This window comes from Salminus brasiliensis, chromosome 6, assembly GCF_030463535.1.
Source record: "Salminus brasiliensis chromosome 6, fSalBra1.hap2, whole genome shotgun sequence".
NCBI lineage: Eukaryota > Metazoa > Chordata > Actinopteri > Characiformes > Bryconidae > Salminus > Salminus brasiliensis.
Genome location: NC_132883.1, coordinates 45,208,270 through 45,225,731, shown reverse-complemented (window position 1 = coordinate 45,225,731; position 17,462 = coordinate 45,208,270). Strand labels below are relative to the sequence as shown.

Below are 17,462 nucleotides of genomic sequence, written 5' to 3'. Positions count from 1 at the left end.
CGTGCACACGGACTACGACCATGACCTGCCACCAACTTCCTTCATGAGGAAAAACGTCCACCTACTCAAATGCTCAAAATGACACCGCTCACACACACACACACAGCAGTATGTTTAAGTAGGTGTAGGTGACTTCCTCATGAAGGAAGTTGGTCACCGGTCATGGTCCTAATCAGCTCTATGCAAGCTCCTGTGAACACATGTACGGTTGACAGAACCCTCCGGAGAAAACACACTTCTGCACGCTGTGACTGCAGTGTTGCTGGCTGATGTGTGTGTGTTGCTCTGAAGCAAGTCTTGGCCAACTGCTTCTCAGCTAATGGTGACATCAACTAACACACTCGGGCGTTACGGTAGGTGGAGGATGGAGGAGGAACTGGCACTGTGAGTCACTGCAGTACCAGATGTGATGACAATGACGCCTCGTCATCACGGCACTACGCTTACATTATTGCCGAATATGGACACTGAAACACTGGACATGGACAGGGTCATTTGACAGAGGGTGTGTATAATATATGGTATATATATATATATATATATATATTTATATATATATATATATATATATATATATATATATATATATATATATATATATATATATATATATATATATATATATATGTGTGGTGGTAGCAACTTCAGGATCCTGCAGATGGCGCTGCATGAGGATGACGGAGCTACAATAAATACCTGCGGGTGTGTGATGGGGTTCATAGATGGAGAAGAGGTGGGGCGGTGCAGGGAGGGTCTCGTTGGACGTGTGGAAAATGGGTCTCAAAGCAGATACAGTTAATGATTGGCTAAAAGGAGTGACTGCATTTGGGCGTGGCCAAAGACCATAGAGTGAAGGAAGCAGCTGAATCTGCAGGTGGATGGAAGCAGACGGTCATACTGGTCTACCAGCAGTGGCAGAAATTCCAGCCTAAAGGAGATTCTCCTCATTCTCGAGTGTCGCTCATGAGTAAAGGCCTCTTGCATGCCGCTCTGCTCCATATGTTGATGGTCTGCAGCTCCCTGAGGAGACTTCTCTCAGAGGTTGGCGGTGAAGAACCTGCGCTGACTTCAGGAAGTGAACCCACTATAAGTTTCATCTTTCAAACACAATTCAAATGAAAGCGTCCTGTAGACTGGTGGCATTTCTGCCACTGCTGGTAGACCTGTATGACCGTCTGCTTCCATACAGATACTGCAGATTCAGCTACTTCCTTCACACTACGCCCAAATGCAGTCACTCATTTTAGCCAATTATTATTAATTATTAACTGTATTAACTGTATCTGTATTCAGACCCATTTTCCACAGATCCAACGAGACCCTCACTGCACTGTACTGCACTATTCTCAACGCCTGAGTCCCGTCAAACACTCCGCCAGTATTTATTCTAGCCCCATCTTCCTCATGCAGTGCCATCTGCAGGATTCACCATGGCCAGATCCACAGAGCTCTCTGAGGCCTTCAGACAGAAGGGTGGATCTCAAAACAGTTAGAAATCAGCCACTGTTCCACTGTCCACCAAATCATTTGCTGACCAACATGGCCAGGTCAGGACGTCCTAGAAAGTTCAGCCCAAGAGAAGAACCTCAAGATGAGTAAAGACGTCTCCAACAAGCCGAAAATGTCGTCATGGCAGCAGGTGATGTTAAAGTACAGCATCTACTATCAGAAGGAGAGCAGATAAGTTCTTCTGATCTATGCACCACAACATGACTGGTCATGCTTACACCCCCGAACCCCCAACCACAAAGACACCATGCTCATTTCTAGTAAACATTCTTAATGACAACCCATCAGAATCTGCACCTCCATCTAAGCTGGTACAGAAGAGGCCTTCATCAACTTCCACAAACCCAGAGTTGCAGTTCTACCCCGGCTACACCCAAAAGCCAACACTGGAAAGACACCTCCTGCTCTCCAGCTCGAGGTTCTGCTCTTATTTGAGTCCTGGCCAGCCATCGTTATGTGCATGCTGTGGCTTGATGCTACTGCTATGATGTCTGAGAGTGTGTACGTGTGCTGTGGTGGTGTTCAGCTCACCCAAATCCACTTTAAAGGCCAGCAACAGGACAGACAGTGGAAGCAAGACATTCTTCGCTCTTCTCTTTAGACCAGCCTTTCTTTTACCGTCCAAAGCAGTGACACCTGCAATCCCAGTAGAGTGACCCTTCCACTCGTGCAGTCCAGTACAGTACTCTTATGGTCCAGTACAGTCGACTAACGTAACCGTTACACTTTCACAATCAAGCAGAGTCCAACAGATGGATGTACAAACCGGTACAGTACAATAAAGAGGCTAGTATTGTCCAGTGCTGCCCGGGATAGCGACTACCACACTCTTATAATCCAGTACAACCCAGCAGAGTGCAGCAGAGTGGGTTTACATCCCATAAAGTTCAACGGTAAGTCCATTAGAGTCCAGTACGGTAAGCCAAGTCTTAATAGACACTCTTACAACCTGGTTGAGTGCAATAATGTGACTCTTAGAATCCAGTACAGTCCCAACAGAGTGGCTCCAACCATCCAGGTCCAGTTTAACAGAACCAGTCTACCGGTCTACACTCCTTTATGAAGCTCCCTCGTCCTCCTTCATCCTTCGTCAGCTCTCTCTGTCTCAGCTGTCTGTTTCTGCTCATTACAGCGCTACCGGGTGATGATTCGATCATGACTCTTCCTATATGAACTCATCAAAGCGAGCGAGAGAGCGAGCGAGCCCCAGAGAGACAGAGCGGCGAAAGAGACCGAAAGAGAGAGAAAGGGGACTTCCGCTAAGAAGACCACAAGCAGACATTTACGCGACAGACGCCACAAACTCTCACAGGATGAAGTACTGAAGCGCCAACAGCCAGTCAGAAACCAGCCGTACCAACAAAGCCAGATCTGTCCAAACCGTTCTTCCTGTTTCTTCACTTCAGCATTTCACTGAAAGCCTAAACCACAACAGCTCACTCTGATTTTCCCTCATTCTCAGTCAAAACAAACAAAAAAAAAGCCTCAGAAACACTCGAAAATGCTAATCTGGCAAGAACTAGGAATATCTGGTCATCCTGGACCGGCTGGAACTCGCCTACATGTCCAGTAACTGTCTCTACTGTCCTAGATTTTGTAGGAGCATTGCTGTGTGGATGACCTCCACCCCACCTCGTCCCCAACTCCCCAACTCATTCCCAACCAACAGTACTGGATGGAGCTCCACCACCATCATTCCAGAGAGCACAGTTCCTCCACTGCTCCACAGCTCCTCAATGCTGGGGGGATTTATTATACCCCTCTACCAGCCCACGTCTGGCATTAGGCAGCATGGTGCCCATAGGATCATGTTTACTGCCATCTGCTTCAGAGAGAACTAGACAAGCTGTGCATTTGCACATCCGTGTTAGCAATGGTGCAACTTGAAGTAGCTGAACACATTAATTAGAAAGAGTGTCCACAAACATTTGGACATATTGTGTATCTGGCCCACTTCTGGGCACTCCTTCAATGCAGTGAGTGGGCTGAATGCGGGTGCCGGATGTGGCCCAGAATTGGGCTGTATGGACGGGATAGCTGGCCTTGTAGCTCCAGTGCTAAATAAAGGAAGCACATTTCAGATGCCGAGCATCCACCCATCCTCCCAGTACTGGTTTTAACATGTTCTCCTCCACTGGCCTCGCCAATTCCCCGCGGGGGGATTCCCTGGTGCATCACACCGTTCCATTACTGCAGTTTAAGTGAAGTTCATCAGAAATCAACACCCATCTGCTCTGGAAATGACTGGAAAAATGATTTTTAAATGTTTACTGGTTACACTGGTCCCAGAATGGAAAACTGTATTAATCTGGTCAAGGTTAAATAACAAGAGTTCAGGTCATGGAAATGACAAACCGTGAAACTCAAAGAAACACTGCAAGACAAAAAAAAAATCCAGCAAAACCCAAACAGAGCTGCAAAACAGGCCAATTTCAAAAACCCTAAACTGTTACATCACAGTCTTGATTCGTTATATAACAGCATATAACTCCACCCACTAGAGAAATCCTTTTAGGGCTACATACAATCATTGCTTCGACAGAATACAGAAACAAGGCTGAAAAGGCTAAAAGCTAACGTCAGGCCAATCAGACCAGGCCACACTGGTTTGAGTGGATGAAAAGGCTAAAGGCTAGCCTGCTAAGGTCTTATCAGCTGTTTAACTGCACACTGACTGGACACTGAGATAACCCAGAATGGACAGCAACTATCTGGTAAGATTCAGGAATTGCTACAATGCTAGGATATGCTAGGCTAGGCTCAGTCATGCTATGCCGCTGTGTGATTTACATAACAGTGAATTACAGTAAATTAGCCAATAAAAGCAGAGCTGATTTTATTTTCCATAAAAGAAAAAAGAAAAACATTGTTCTGAGGTCAAATAACAGGGTGGTAACTTGTAAATCCACATCTGAGCCTTTTTCACCCCAAACACTTAATATTTACACATGAAACAATAACTTAAATACTCAATAAATAATTTAATACAATTATTAAATAAATAATATTTAATGGAAGCTTTAATAATGGCTCATTCTAAAGACCCGGTTGAGGCTTCTGGAGCTCCAGCTTACTTCTCATTGTGTGAAATCTGAAGGTAGGATGTGTTAGACATGTGGTTGACCTGCATTACCACACTGGCTGTCCACCATCATCAGCCTAACCACACTGGTCCACCAGCTTTACCAAACAAATCAACCACTACGTCCAACTTGATGACCAGCTTGGTCAAATTGGCCATGTTGATCGACCAGCTCACTGCTACCATCTGTGCTACAGAATCTTCCGAAATGCAATAACACATTCTGACCAGCAGATGGCGATATAGTTACATATTCGTACACACACACACATATATATATATATATATATATATATATATATGTTCAAACTCTGCATGACCTGCATGCAGTAGGCCGTGAGGTGGAACTCGAGCTGAAGTGTCAAACTACAGATTTATGAGTGAAACGATGTCGATTCCCAGCTTTCAGCTTCTGATCTGCTCAATGATCAGGTGATGTTCTCGATAACATCTCAGAGTTCAATTTTAATCTCTCAGAGATTATCACATGAACAAATGAGCTCCATATAAGGAAGTACTTTAACGATGACCATCCCACAGCACTAAATCTCAGTCAGTGCAAACACTCTTCTCACAGCCTGAGGTGATGATCAATCATTAATTTCACCCATAGAAATATCCCAGGAACCGGAGGAACCTGCCTATCAGGAACTAGTCACGCTGTTGATGTGCACTCTGCTGGTGTCTGAACCCACTACGGTTTCATTCATACCCATAACACAGAATATATACGTATACACTTTCTTATAAACACAAATGTAGTAGGTAGTCATTTTCTGTTGGAATAATAATAATGACCAGAAGGAAGAGGGTGTATATGTGAAGGGAGTATATACAAGTGAATAACTCAAACATTAGTCAACTCAGAGACGCTTCTGTAACCGTCATACACCTGCATTCCTGCTCCTCCCACACAAACAGGTTCAATCACAGGTTCACACACTCAAGGAAGCACCTTCTGGACCCTATTTCAAAGTCCACATATCTTCCCTTCAGTGTATATCACAATACCTACATTTAGAGCATTATTAATATTCACCCTAATGAGAGACTGTAGCTCCGCCTCCTCAGTGTTTATCACAATACCTACATTTAGAGCATTATTAATATTCACCCTAATGAGAGACTGTAGCTCCGCCTCCTCAGTGTATATCACAGTACCTACATTTAGAGCGTTATTAATATTCACCCTAATGAGAGACTGTAGCTCCTCCTCCTCAGTGTTTATCACAATACCTACATTTAGAGCATTATTAATATTCACCCTAATGAGAGACTGTAGCTCCGCCTCCTCAGTGTATATCACAATACCTACATTTAGAGCGTTATTAATTATTATTCACCATAATGAGAGACTGTAGCTCCGCCTCCTCAGTGTTTATCACAATACCTACATTTAGAGTTATTAATATTCACCCTAATGAGAGACTGTAGCTCCTCCTCCTCAGTGTATATCACAATACCTACATTTAGAGCGTTATTAATATTCACCCTAATGAGAGACTGTAGCTCCGCCTCCTCAGTGTTTATCACAATACCTACATTTAGAGCGTTATTAATATTCACCCTAATGAGAGACTGTAGCTCCGCCTCCTCAGTGTATATCACAATACCTACATTTAGAGCGCTACCTGTGTGTGTGTGTGTGTGTGTGTGTGTGTGTGTGTGTGTGTGTGTTTGGGTGTTTACCAGTCTGACTCACCAGCTCTGTTATTCTCAGTATGAGTGCAGTCAGACCTGATCTGTTGTTGTGAGTCTATTTGTGCTCTAATTCAGTCGTCTTTGTCTTCTTTGTACGTATGTCTTTTTCTCCTGACTCACCCAGTTTGGTCGCACTCTCTCTCGGTGTGCACTCCGGCTCCTGATCCGAGCCAGCGGGCCGTCTACGGAGCTCTCAGCAGCAGCGGATCTCCAGCTAACACTTCTTGATCGAGTCCGTGACGGTTCCTACATTAAATTCAACAAACAATTTCAACTCATGACCAAAGAATTCCTGCACAAACTGCCATTTCATCAAAAACCTACACTTTACACCTGTGTTTAGTGAATATATACTAAAGGGACAAAAGTATTGGGACACCTGCTCATTCAGTGCTTCAGTGGTTCATGGGACAAGACAAGCTGTGCGGGTGCATTTGCACATCAGCTTAAAATAGCTGAATGCATTTACTAGAAGGGATGTCCACAAACATTTGGACATATAGTGTATGTGTAAAAAAGTGTGCATATCCGAGAGACTCACCTCAGTCCCTTTGTTCCTTTGCCGTGACTGGTTCAAGTCCTGGGATGCCAGCTCCCAGTTCGGAGTCCAGACTGGTGCAGCCAGTGTTGGAGAGGTCAGGGCCTCTCTACTGTGCCCGGAGGCTGCAGAAGAAGTTCCATTTCCAGGCGCTGTCCACATCCTCTCTGGGGTCAAAAGGGAGACCGGGGAGGCTCCCATGCTGGACGTGGGTGTCACCACAGGACCCTGGTTTGGAACCGCTGGATATGTGAAGGTAGAGGCTTGGGTTGGGGTTATCGAGGGTGCCAAAGCTGGGCTCAGGACAGACCCTGAATTTCTCCTCTCTTGCTGTGGAAGCATTTGATCGATGCTGCTGCCCGGCCTGGTGCTGATGGGTCTTCTGGAACCTTCTGAAGAGGAAACCCACAGAGGTTCGTCCACAGCTACTTCACTCTGTGACGTAACCCATGGTTCAGCCTGAGAAGCATGCTGGTGGATCCCAGAGGCCCAGTCGAAGTCAGAAAAGCCCTGGGCTTGGGTCTTAGGTTGGTGCAAGACTTGGGGTTGCAGGGGTGTTTGGAGACTCTGCAGAAGGTTGTGAGGGTGAATCGGCTGAGGTTGGAAGTGCTGAAGCTGGTAGTGAGGCTGAGGGACACTCTGTTGCTGGTGTTGAGGGACTGTGCGGGGCTGGAGATTCTGGAGATTCTGCAGAAGGGCTTGAGGTTGAACTGGTTTGGGCCCAACAAAATCTGGCATGCCAAAAGGGTCTACAGAAGCGTCTGATTGGGTTTGGTTCCTGAAGGAATCGATGTCCAAAACAGAAGGTCTGTAGGCTTCTTCGGCACGAGGTGAGGGGTGTTTCCTTCGGCTTGAGGGGCTTCTGTTCCAGTCTCCTAGGGAAACCGAGTCTAGATCCAGCACTTTAGGCCTTAGAGGAGACTCGGCGGTCCTCTTGTCTTGCTCGCTCTCCTGCCTCTGCCGTTCGTCCACTCTCTGTGACTCTTCTTCTCCTCCTCTTTCTTTCTTTGGCCAGGCCAGGGGTTTGTCCCTCTCTGTCTCCTGGTGGGCTTGTCTCTTAGCCTCCTTCTGCAACTGGAGGTCAAGGAGTTGACGTCTCTCGAGCTCCTTGATCCTCTCAAGATCTTCTCGCTCTTTCTTCTTCTCTCTATCCTCGGCTTTTTGACGCTCCGACTGAACCCATCGCTGCTTCTCCTTCTGTTGCTCCAGTTCCTTCTGTCTCTGTCTTTCCAGCTCCTTCTGTCTCTCCAGTTCTCGTTGTCTGTCCAGTTCCTTCTCCCTCTGTCTCTCTAACTCTCTTTGCCTCTCCTGCTGTCTCAGCCGTTCTTTCTCCAGCTCCTTCTGTCTCTCCAGTTCTCGTTGCCGGTCCAGTTCTTTCTGCCTCTCGAGCTCCCTCTGTTTCTGCCTTTCAATTTCTCGCTGTTTCTCCATCTCCAGCTGTCTCTCCATTTCTCGCTCCATCTCCTTTTGTTTCTCGAACTCTCTCAGTTTCAGCCTCTCCTGGTCCAGCATTCTCTCCTTCTCTCGCTCGTATTCCTTCTGCCGCTGTCTCTCGAACTCTCTCTGCTGTTCCAGCTCTCGCTCAGCTGCCTTTCTCTTCTCGTATTCGAGCTGCTTTTGTCGATCCCTTTCTAGTTGTTTCTGTCGCTCGAGTTCCCTTTGCCTCTCCAATTCTCGCTGCCTCTCCATCTCTTTCTGCCTCTCCCTCTCTTGCTCCCTCTGTCTTTCCAAATCCCTCTGCCTCTCTTTCTCTTTCTCCAGCTCCCTTTGCTTTTCCAGTTCCCTCTTGCGCTCCCGTTCGGCTTCCTTCTGCCACTCCAGGTCCCTCTTCCGTTCAAACTCCGCTAGCCTCTGCCTCTCCAGCTCCAAATTCTCCTCTATCACTCTCTCTTTCGGCTGTGGTGGGTTCCACTGCATCCGGTCTCTACCTTCACTTCTCCTCGGTTCTTCTGGCAAACGTTTCCTAAGTGCGGAATCCATCGACGGGTTCCTTCTTACCGAAGCCGCTCGGCTCTGATAACCCCATCTCCCGACCTTTACAGAAAAGTCATCAAACGGCACTTCCGTCTTCCCAGGTTCATCCGTCACCCTTCGCCCCTCGCCTTGCTTGTCCACTCCAGCTGCTTGGTGCACGGTCTCATTCAGCTGACCCGTCAGAGCAAAGTAGGTGGCCCTTGGCTTGGCTGTTGGGTGCTCTCCAGTTTCCACCATCTTCTGCCTTTTAGCTGCTATTGCTGCCTCTTCTCTTTCCTTTTCTCGCTCTCTCTCTTTTTCTGCCTCCATCTGCCTCATCCTCTCCGCCTCGATCTGCCTCAGCCTCTCCGCCTCGATCTGCCTCTCCGCCTCCATCTGCCTCTCCGCCTCCATCTGCCTCAGCCTCTCCGCCGCCATCTGCCTCAGCCTCTCCGCCTCCAACTGCCTCAGCCTCTCCGCCTCCATCTGCCTCTCCGCCTCCAACTGCCTCTCTATCTGTCTCTGCCTTTCCGCCTCCATCTGCCTCTGCCTCTCCGCCTCCATCTCTTTCTGCTGCTGCATCTTACTCTGTTGCTCCTCCTCATCCAAATCAGCTTTGGCAGCCATGTGAACCTCCAACTGCCTCTGGATTTCTTCTTCCATGTTCTTCACCATCTCCCTCTGCTTTTCCCTCTCGGGATTCACACCTTCTGAGCGTCCCCACTTCTGCATGGCCCCCACTCTGAGGACCCGAGTATTAGAAGGCTCCGTGGTGGAGTCAGTGGAAAATCCATCGTTATCCTTAGACAGTTTTTTGGAGCCCAGGCTTGAGCTGCTGTCTTCAACCGGACCTCCACTTGCTTGCTGGGTCCTTTCTGACCCCTCCGACTTGCGGGAGCGGAGGGTGAGAGCCCTGTCCTCTAGGTGAGCGGACGGTACGCTCTCACTGACAGCACGGATCTCCTCCACAGGAGCCAAAGTGTCAAAAACGTGCTCCACTCGCCGAGGACTGGACGGAGACTCAGGCTCCTGGTAAGTTGCAGTGACCAGACTACCATCCCCTGCGTCCTCCAGAACCTTGAGCGCACTGTCTGCTTTGGCCCGGAGAGAGAGGTTCCGCCTGGGCAGGGGCTTCACCGCCGGACCGGCAGGACTGCTGCTGTCCTCCACCATCTGAACGCATCGGCGCTCCACCACGTTGTCGAACAGCGAAGCTCTGACCGTTTGCATCCCGCCACTGTTGCTAGGTGACAGGATAGAGGAGTCTTGAACTTCTTGGTGCTTCTTCTCATCCTGGGACTTTGACTGCCCAGCGGCAAAGGGGTCGTCAAACTGGGGGGGAAAGGAAACCACCATCTATTAATCAACCATCAAGCAGGGATTTCTTACCCAAATATTTACACTAAATGGACAAAAGTATTGGGACACCTGTTCATTCATTGTTCCCATTGAAGTCAAGGTTATTAGAAGTTTAGGAGTTTATCTTGCTTATGCTTCGGTTTCTGTTGCTATGGGACTTGATTGCACTCAGCGAGAACAACAAGTGAGGTCAGGGTATTAGAGGGATGATCACCAGCTCAATGCTGGGGGGGCTTTATACCCCTCTAACCCACACCTGGCATAAGGCAGCATGGTGCCAATAGGTTGGCAGTACTTCTTCTCTACAGGGACTAGACAAGCTGTGTGTCGCAGCCTAAAACAGCTGAATGAATTCATTAGAAGGGGTGTCCACAAGTATTTGGACATATAGTACATCAATCTGACTTTTTTTGTGGTGATTGAGGTGACTGGTCTCCTGCTAACTAAGCTAATGCTAATCAGCCTCTCCTGATTCAGAGCTGCATTTCATCATTTTTCAGTTTTAAAATAAGGAGAGATGAGATTGTACAGATGCCAAGTAAATGCATATTCTGAGATGGTATTATGGGATGGAAAAATGTGGATATGGCCAAACCGTACACTGTGAACTATGAACGTAATGAACTCAACTCCACAATGTGTGTTTTACTGCCCTCCCCTCCCGACTGTAAAACTAACAATGAGAGAAAAGCCCGTCCATAAGGAGAACATCAGGAGGCGGAGTGAAAGGGACTCGCTGGCGTCTTTGTGGACGCTCCTAAAGAAAGCAGAAAAGGCAGCGAAGAGACAAAGTGACACAAATCAAAGGCTGCACGTGATTCTCTCCGGCGTTCACCTTTACCTCCATCTCGGAGCGCACCGCCTCATAATCAGAAGGTGACTAACACGCCGGCTCGGGTTACACACCTGCCGGCACCACACCTCTCTGACATCAACACTGCCTCTTTACAAACACGTCCAGTTCGTCTGTTCTATCCCCCCCCACCCCGCCTCTCGCTTTTCAGATCTGAGAGACGGCCAAGGGTGAGGCCACTCATGGGTTGTCATTTGTGGTCGGGTCGTTGTTGCACTGCGAGTGCAGAGTTTCTGGGAACTATTTCGCAATTATAAAAAGTAAAAATGCAGTTTAATGGACAATAAAATAGGCCTCGAGGGACGGCTGGCAGGTCTGGCGGCATGAAAGTTAAAAAACATGAAGATGAAAACCATGCAAAACTACTAGCAGTCTAGCAGAGCATCACATGTGAAAAAGGCATGAACATCTGCACCTCTGTGTCAGTAATGGGTGCGATTAGAGAAGATGAATGCATTCTTTAGAAAGGGTGTCCACAAACATTTGGTAAGGACAATAAACAGTATGTCTGGAAATTTTAACATGTACAATTTTAATGCCCCTTATCTTTTTTTTTTTTTTTTTTTGTAAATGGGTGGGGCCAATTGCAAAAAAATGAATATTTAATTAATGTAATAAATCAGTTATGTAAAATATGATTTATTTTTCGTATAATATTTTTTGCATGTGATTCTCATTTTACATAAGGGTGTAATGCTCCTTATAATTTCAGTGTGAATGAGCAGGGCTACACTACTAAGCAAATTTAGCTTTATATATTTATTATTTATTTATTTATTTATTTATTTTTTATTAGACCAACATTTGGTCTTGCATTATTTCAACCCTTTAATTATTATTGACCAAAATTATATATAATATATATATAATAATTATATATAATTTTTTGTAGATTGCTGAGGATTGTCACATGGCTCAGTAAAACACTTTCTGCTCTGTGATTGGTCAGAGATTTATTTGCATTAGTTTTATAGCTGTTATTAACTGATCGATTATGAGTGCTGGTAACTCTGGGGTCAGGGAGGTAAGTCGGACAGTTCAGTAGTTAAGAGAGGTGTTAGACCGCTGTCACAGCGCAGATATACTGACCTTCACACGGCACATTTCCGAAACCCTGCATTTATCTCTACAGTGACTGTGTACTCTAGATAAGTGGGTGGAGTGTAATGGCAGCGGTCAGCCAGCCGGACGGTACTTTCTCTGCCTGTTTCTGCCAAACTGTTTACAGCTGAAATCAAAGCCAGCTGCTCAAAGGACACGGTCCACCTAACCTGCAATCACCACAGGAGTTCCAGGCAGGTGGCCCTCAGCTGGGAGATCACCAACCTCTCCTGGACACCAGATCTACAGGACTGGATCTGAAGAACCTGTTCAGGGCTCAAACCTGACCGACCATCCCTTCAAGACTCATGGAGGACAAACATCCATTTCTGGAACTTCTGGTGTCCTCAAACGGCAGCTGAGGACCCTCGCTTTCAAGAGCACTCAAAGCAGCAATGTGTGAGAATTAGCATTTTTGCTTCTGGGCTCCCTCTACAGTGAAGCGCCCCCTCATGGACAGTTAGCTGTAAACATGCATTTCTGGACAGTGTGAGAGCTGCAGAAGCTTGATCTGAAGGTGGAGCAGCATGTGGGCGGAGGTGGTAGAGTAATACTACAGGATTTTACACTAATATGACTCTATGGGTTCTGCAGCGTTACACAGCAGTTCTGGAGAGAGGTTCTCCTCCTGCAGCTCCACCACCAAACCTCCATAGTCTAGCAGCAGCAGCAGCGCTCCGGCCCGGAGTGGAAATGACGGAGACGCCCTGTTAGTTCTCCCTGTTCCAGTCAGTGGAGCATCAGCAGATCCTGAGACTGAAGAAGACTTGTAGATGTCTTACCTTCTTGCTGAGATCTTCAGCGCTCTCCTGAAGGCCTTTAGTCTCACTGGAGCTGGGGCTTTCCACCTCGGACACAAACCTGCGAACAAATCCACAAATCATCAGGAGTGCCAGATATGGGCGGTGTTCTCAGACCTAGACTTGGGCAGGTTTCCCGGACAGGGATTAAACCTAGTCCTGGAAGATAAAGCATTCTGCATGGTGTTTTTATCTGAAAGGGAAATATAGTCCATGACTGGGGTTAAGCTCTGTCCAGAGAACTGGCCCTATAGTCTTAGTCAGAGTCCAGAAGACCAGACATGGATTAAGTTTAGGCCTGGACATAGCGGTCAATAGTGATTCACCATTGGTAAGCCTGTTTAGTCTTATTTTAGGCTCAGTTGGAGTCTGAAATACGAGGCTCAGAATGTTGCTGTCGTGCATATACTCCCATTGTATCTCAATTTTAGCCATTTTCCTATTTTCCCCATAACATGGATCTGCTTGTTCTTTATACTGTATCAGAATTTGATGATGAATTTGATGATGAATGGACACATGTTGGCATATCTGGACTACAGATAAGTTTATATATCAGTCCAAACTAACAACAGGCCTCAGGCTTGTGATCTAAGCCAGACAGTGTAAACAGTGTGAGACACGCTAAACTGCAATTAGCCTTCCCAAACTACTCAGCAGCTCTGAACCCTCCTGTTGTGTTGCGGGTCACACAATCGACCCGATTTCAAGTTTATAAACACAGGGAAAATATTTGGAATCATTGTTGTAGCATGAAACGTTTTCTGCTGGTCCTAATTAGTGTAATGAATATGTAAATAAAGATGACTAATGTAAGGAGTTTTTGTTTATGTTTCCCACACATTGCTCTGGTCAATTTGACCCGGTCCTGACAACAGAGGCTTCAAAGTGCTGGAAAAAAAGATATACACATATATAAAACATTTTTTGTTTACTTATGTTTTTGCGTGATTTGTGAATAATTCATTAATAAAAATTTATATTACACTAAACACTAAATAATAATAATATTTAAATAATATATAAGATCACAGTGGAGGAGAAGGGAAGCAGACGTCTGAAGCTCTAATAAAAGCTCCTCACAGAAAGTTCTTCACCTAATGGTGATGAAGACGCTGCCTGATGCCTGAGACACGGTTCTACCAGAGTTCTGAGAAGAGTTTGGCTCTAGAACCTGCTTTTAGAACCAGATCATTAAAATGGTGGAGGGATACATGCTGCAGGGTGTAGTGCGGCTACAGAAAGTAGTCCCTAAAGAGAACTGCATTAGTTCAGATTCTCTATTCACTATTTTACCTTCATCATCATCATCATCATCATCATCCATATAAAACTCAGAAGACTCGTATAGCAGCACTGGTGGGTTTGGATAGGAGATAAATGATGGGCTGTATCTGTGTTGTTGTAGTCATGGCGACCGACGCCTGCTTCCATTCACCACCGCTAAAGAATCGCCATTCATACCATATCATAACTTATCAATCAACAAGTGTCTCCAAACTTTTGACAGGTGTTAAATTAGAATTCTCCTACCGTTTTGTAAGATCTGACGGCAGTGGGCGTGGCTTAAACTGAGGTTTCTGGGGCAGAGTTGGCGCAGTAGACAAGTCTTCGGTCAGCTCTCTGATTCGCTGCTTGACCCCTACGGCTCCATCCGTGTCTGCGATTGGCTGCACCGGAGAGCGTGGCTCCACCCCCTTTGTGGCAGGCAGAGAGAAGGGCGAGGAGGAGGAGTCTAGAAGAAGGCTGATCCTCCTCTTTATACTGCTTCCTCCCTTTTCCTCAGGCTTTGTCTCCTCCCCTTCCGGCTCCCTCTCAAGTTGGTCCTTGCTGTTAACTCCGCCCACTCCTTCCGGCGCTATGGAGCTGTCTGGCTTCAGAGGTTCTGGCGTGTTCTCCTTGCTGTCAGCATTCGTAGGTTTTTGCCGGTGCAGTGAAAGGCCAATGGACTCGAATTTGGACGTGAGGTCAGCTGAAAGGGGACGTCTAGTGGTCCAGCGGGGCGCTGGGGTTGGCGCTGTGGCTTTGGACTCGGGCTGGGTTGTATCTGGGAGAAAAATAGCGGAAACCGGCCTGGGTCTGGAGCCCTTGGGACCACTTTCACTTTGCGGTTTAAAGACCTGATCCGCTTCTTTATCTCCACCACCTTCAAGTCCAGCTTCAGGTAAATAGCCCATGGATTTGGCCCTGGTCATCGAAGTACCAGCTGGTTTGGATCTGGAGGCGCCGGACCATTCTGCAGCAGGATGTGGTGGGTGGAGGCTTGGCTTGGTCTGTGGAGTGGAGACTTCCAAGCTGGTTCTTCTCAACACATTTCCAGTCTGGGTTGGTGCAGATGTTTTGGGTTCTGTTGACGCAGACGTAGGAAATGGCTTTAAGACCTGTGGTTCTGGCTTGGTGGTTTGGCCTGGACCGGGCTTGGGCCCAGGTTTAAAAGCGGTTGAAGCTGGCCGTCCAGTTGTTGGCCTGGGTTTGCTTACTGGTTGTGGTCTACTGGAGGTGCTAGGAGGTTCTGGTTTGTCTGGTTTGGAGGAAGCTGGGCGAGTAGATTCAGGTCTAGGTCTGGGATTAGGTTTGGGGGCGAGAATGGGGCGAATCGTTGGGTTTCTCTCCACAGTGAAAGGCTTCGGGGTTAGTCTGGGTTTTGGGCCTGGTACTGGCTTCCTTGGCTCTGGGTTAATGATGAGAGAAGACTGTGGTCCAGACGAGCTCTCCACAAGGCCCTTATTACTGGAGTCCGTCAACGGGCTCAGATGCAGGCGGGTCGCCTCAATTTCTACCTGGGCAGCCATCTTTGCACCTGAGAGAGAAGATAAACCAATCAATGCATGTTTATTAATTTTTTTCTTTTTTTTAAGTGCATTTTGGTCAACTACCTATTTCATAATGAGTTTATTACATTAAAATACATGAAAAATATTTATAATTAAATAATGTATAAAATAATGTAATAATGTAGCCATAAAATAACATATACATTTCTTCTCCCAGCTAGCTACATTAGCGCTGTAGCTCCAGCGCTAAAAATAACGAAACAAACCTTAGACAGACAATCATAAGTGACCGGGACGTGACCGGGACGATAATGTACATCAGCTTTTTTGGGGACAGTCCAAGTCCAGTGTTTGCGAGCAACGTTAGCCTAGTATCTCCAATTGTAAACTAAAGGAGCTCACGTCAGATATCAAACACGTCTCGTCTGATTGGCTGAGACATTCAGGTGCTGAAAACACAGAATATCATCATAATCATCACGGCTACTATGATGATGATTATTAGTCGTGGAGGGCAGTGGTTGATTATTGTTGTTATTATTATTGTTGTTTTTAATTTTATTGTTATTATTGTTGTTATTGTTATTATGGCTGTTATTATTGTTGTTGTTATTATTTATATTATTATTGTTATTATTATTGTTGTTGTTGTTGTTGTTTTTATTGTTATTGTTATTGTTGTTGTTGTTTTTATTGTTATTGTTATTATTATTATTATTGTTGTTGTTGTTGTTAATGTTATTATTCCTAGAGAAGCGGGTGGGGTGAGTTATGTGGGCTGAGGCTGGGTGATACTGGCTCTGGTGAAGACAGACAGAAGTGAGGTGAGCAGCTCCGCTGTAGCTCGTGACGGGGTGTGTCTGAACACACAGGAATACGGCTCTTTCTGCTGCGCTGGACTTTGCCTCTGCAGATACAGTCCCACACAACACTGACCGCCTTACTGACACACCATTAATCAGACAGGGTGTGTGTGTGTGTGTGGCTGCTTTAAATCACGATGATTGGACACGGTCTGGGAGGGAGGGAGAAATCAATTGGGGGAAATCTAGAGCCGAGTTAGAGAACAGGAGAACGTTACTGAAGCACTGCTACACTGTTCCTGTGCGGCTAACTGGAGTCACAGCTACACTCCTGACAGCTGAATTACACAACACAGGACATACACAGCATACACTCTACGGGCAAACGTATTGGGACACCTGCTTATTGATGGATACCTTTGAAATACTAGATTTACTAGTAGATTTTGGAGGAGGAGCATTGCTGAGGATTTGATTAATTGCATTTAGCGACAAAAGAGCGCAGTGAGGTCAGGATGTTGGATGATGATCACCACCCCAACACCTCATCATCCCATCCAAAAGTACTGGATGGAGCTCCACCACCATCATTCCAGAGAACACAGCTCTTCCACTGCTCCACAGCTCAGTGATGCTGGGGGGCTTTATACCCCTCTAGCCCACGCCTGGCATTATTAGGCAGCATGATGCTAATAGGGTCATGACGCTGATCTGCTCCAGAAAGTCCTATTCTATTGGCAGTACTTCCCTAGAGCTGCATGTGTGTGTGCATTTGCACATCCTTGTCAGCAATGGGTGCAACTTAAAGTAGCAGAATGCGTACATTTGGCTGAAGAGGTGTCCACAAACATTTGTCACACGGTGGTTAAATACATCCATTTTCAACAAACTAATGATGATCTGGAGGCGTCTCGAGAGACGGGATGAGGGACGAACGTTTTTGGGAGGGCGTGTTTATGCAAATGACTAAAGTGTTGACAGTTCAGGGT

General features: G+C 46.4%; 1 protein-coding gene across 5 annotated transcripts in view; it reads right to left on the bottom strand.

The window, feature by feature from the left end:
• The window catches only part of LOC140557790 (uncharacterized), a 53,936-nt gene that overhangs the window by 21,768 nt on the left and 14,706 nt on the right, over positions 1 to 17,462 (bottom strand). For all 5 annotated transcript variants that reach the window (XM_072682573.1, XM_072682569.1, XM_072682570.1 and 2 more), the window contains exons 3-6: positions 14,430 to 15,696; positions 12,879 to 12,957; positions 6,834 to 10,115; positions 6,413 to 6,538 (exon numbers count right to left, since the gene is read on the bottom strand). In XM_072682573.1, coding sequence (XP_072538674.1) covers positions 6,413 to 6,538; positions 6,834 to 10,115; positions 12,879 to 12,957; positions 14,430 to 15,688 — 4,746 coding nt within the window. In that variant the 5' untranslated portion in view covers positions 15,689 to 15,696. The remainder of the gene's footprint in view (positions 1 to 6,412; positions 6,539 to 6,833; positions 10,116 to 12,878; positions 12,958 to 14,429; positions 15,697 to 17,462) is intronic.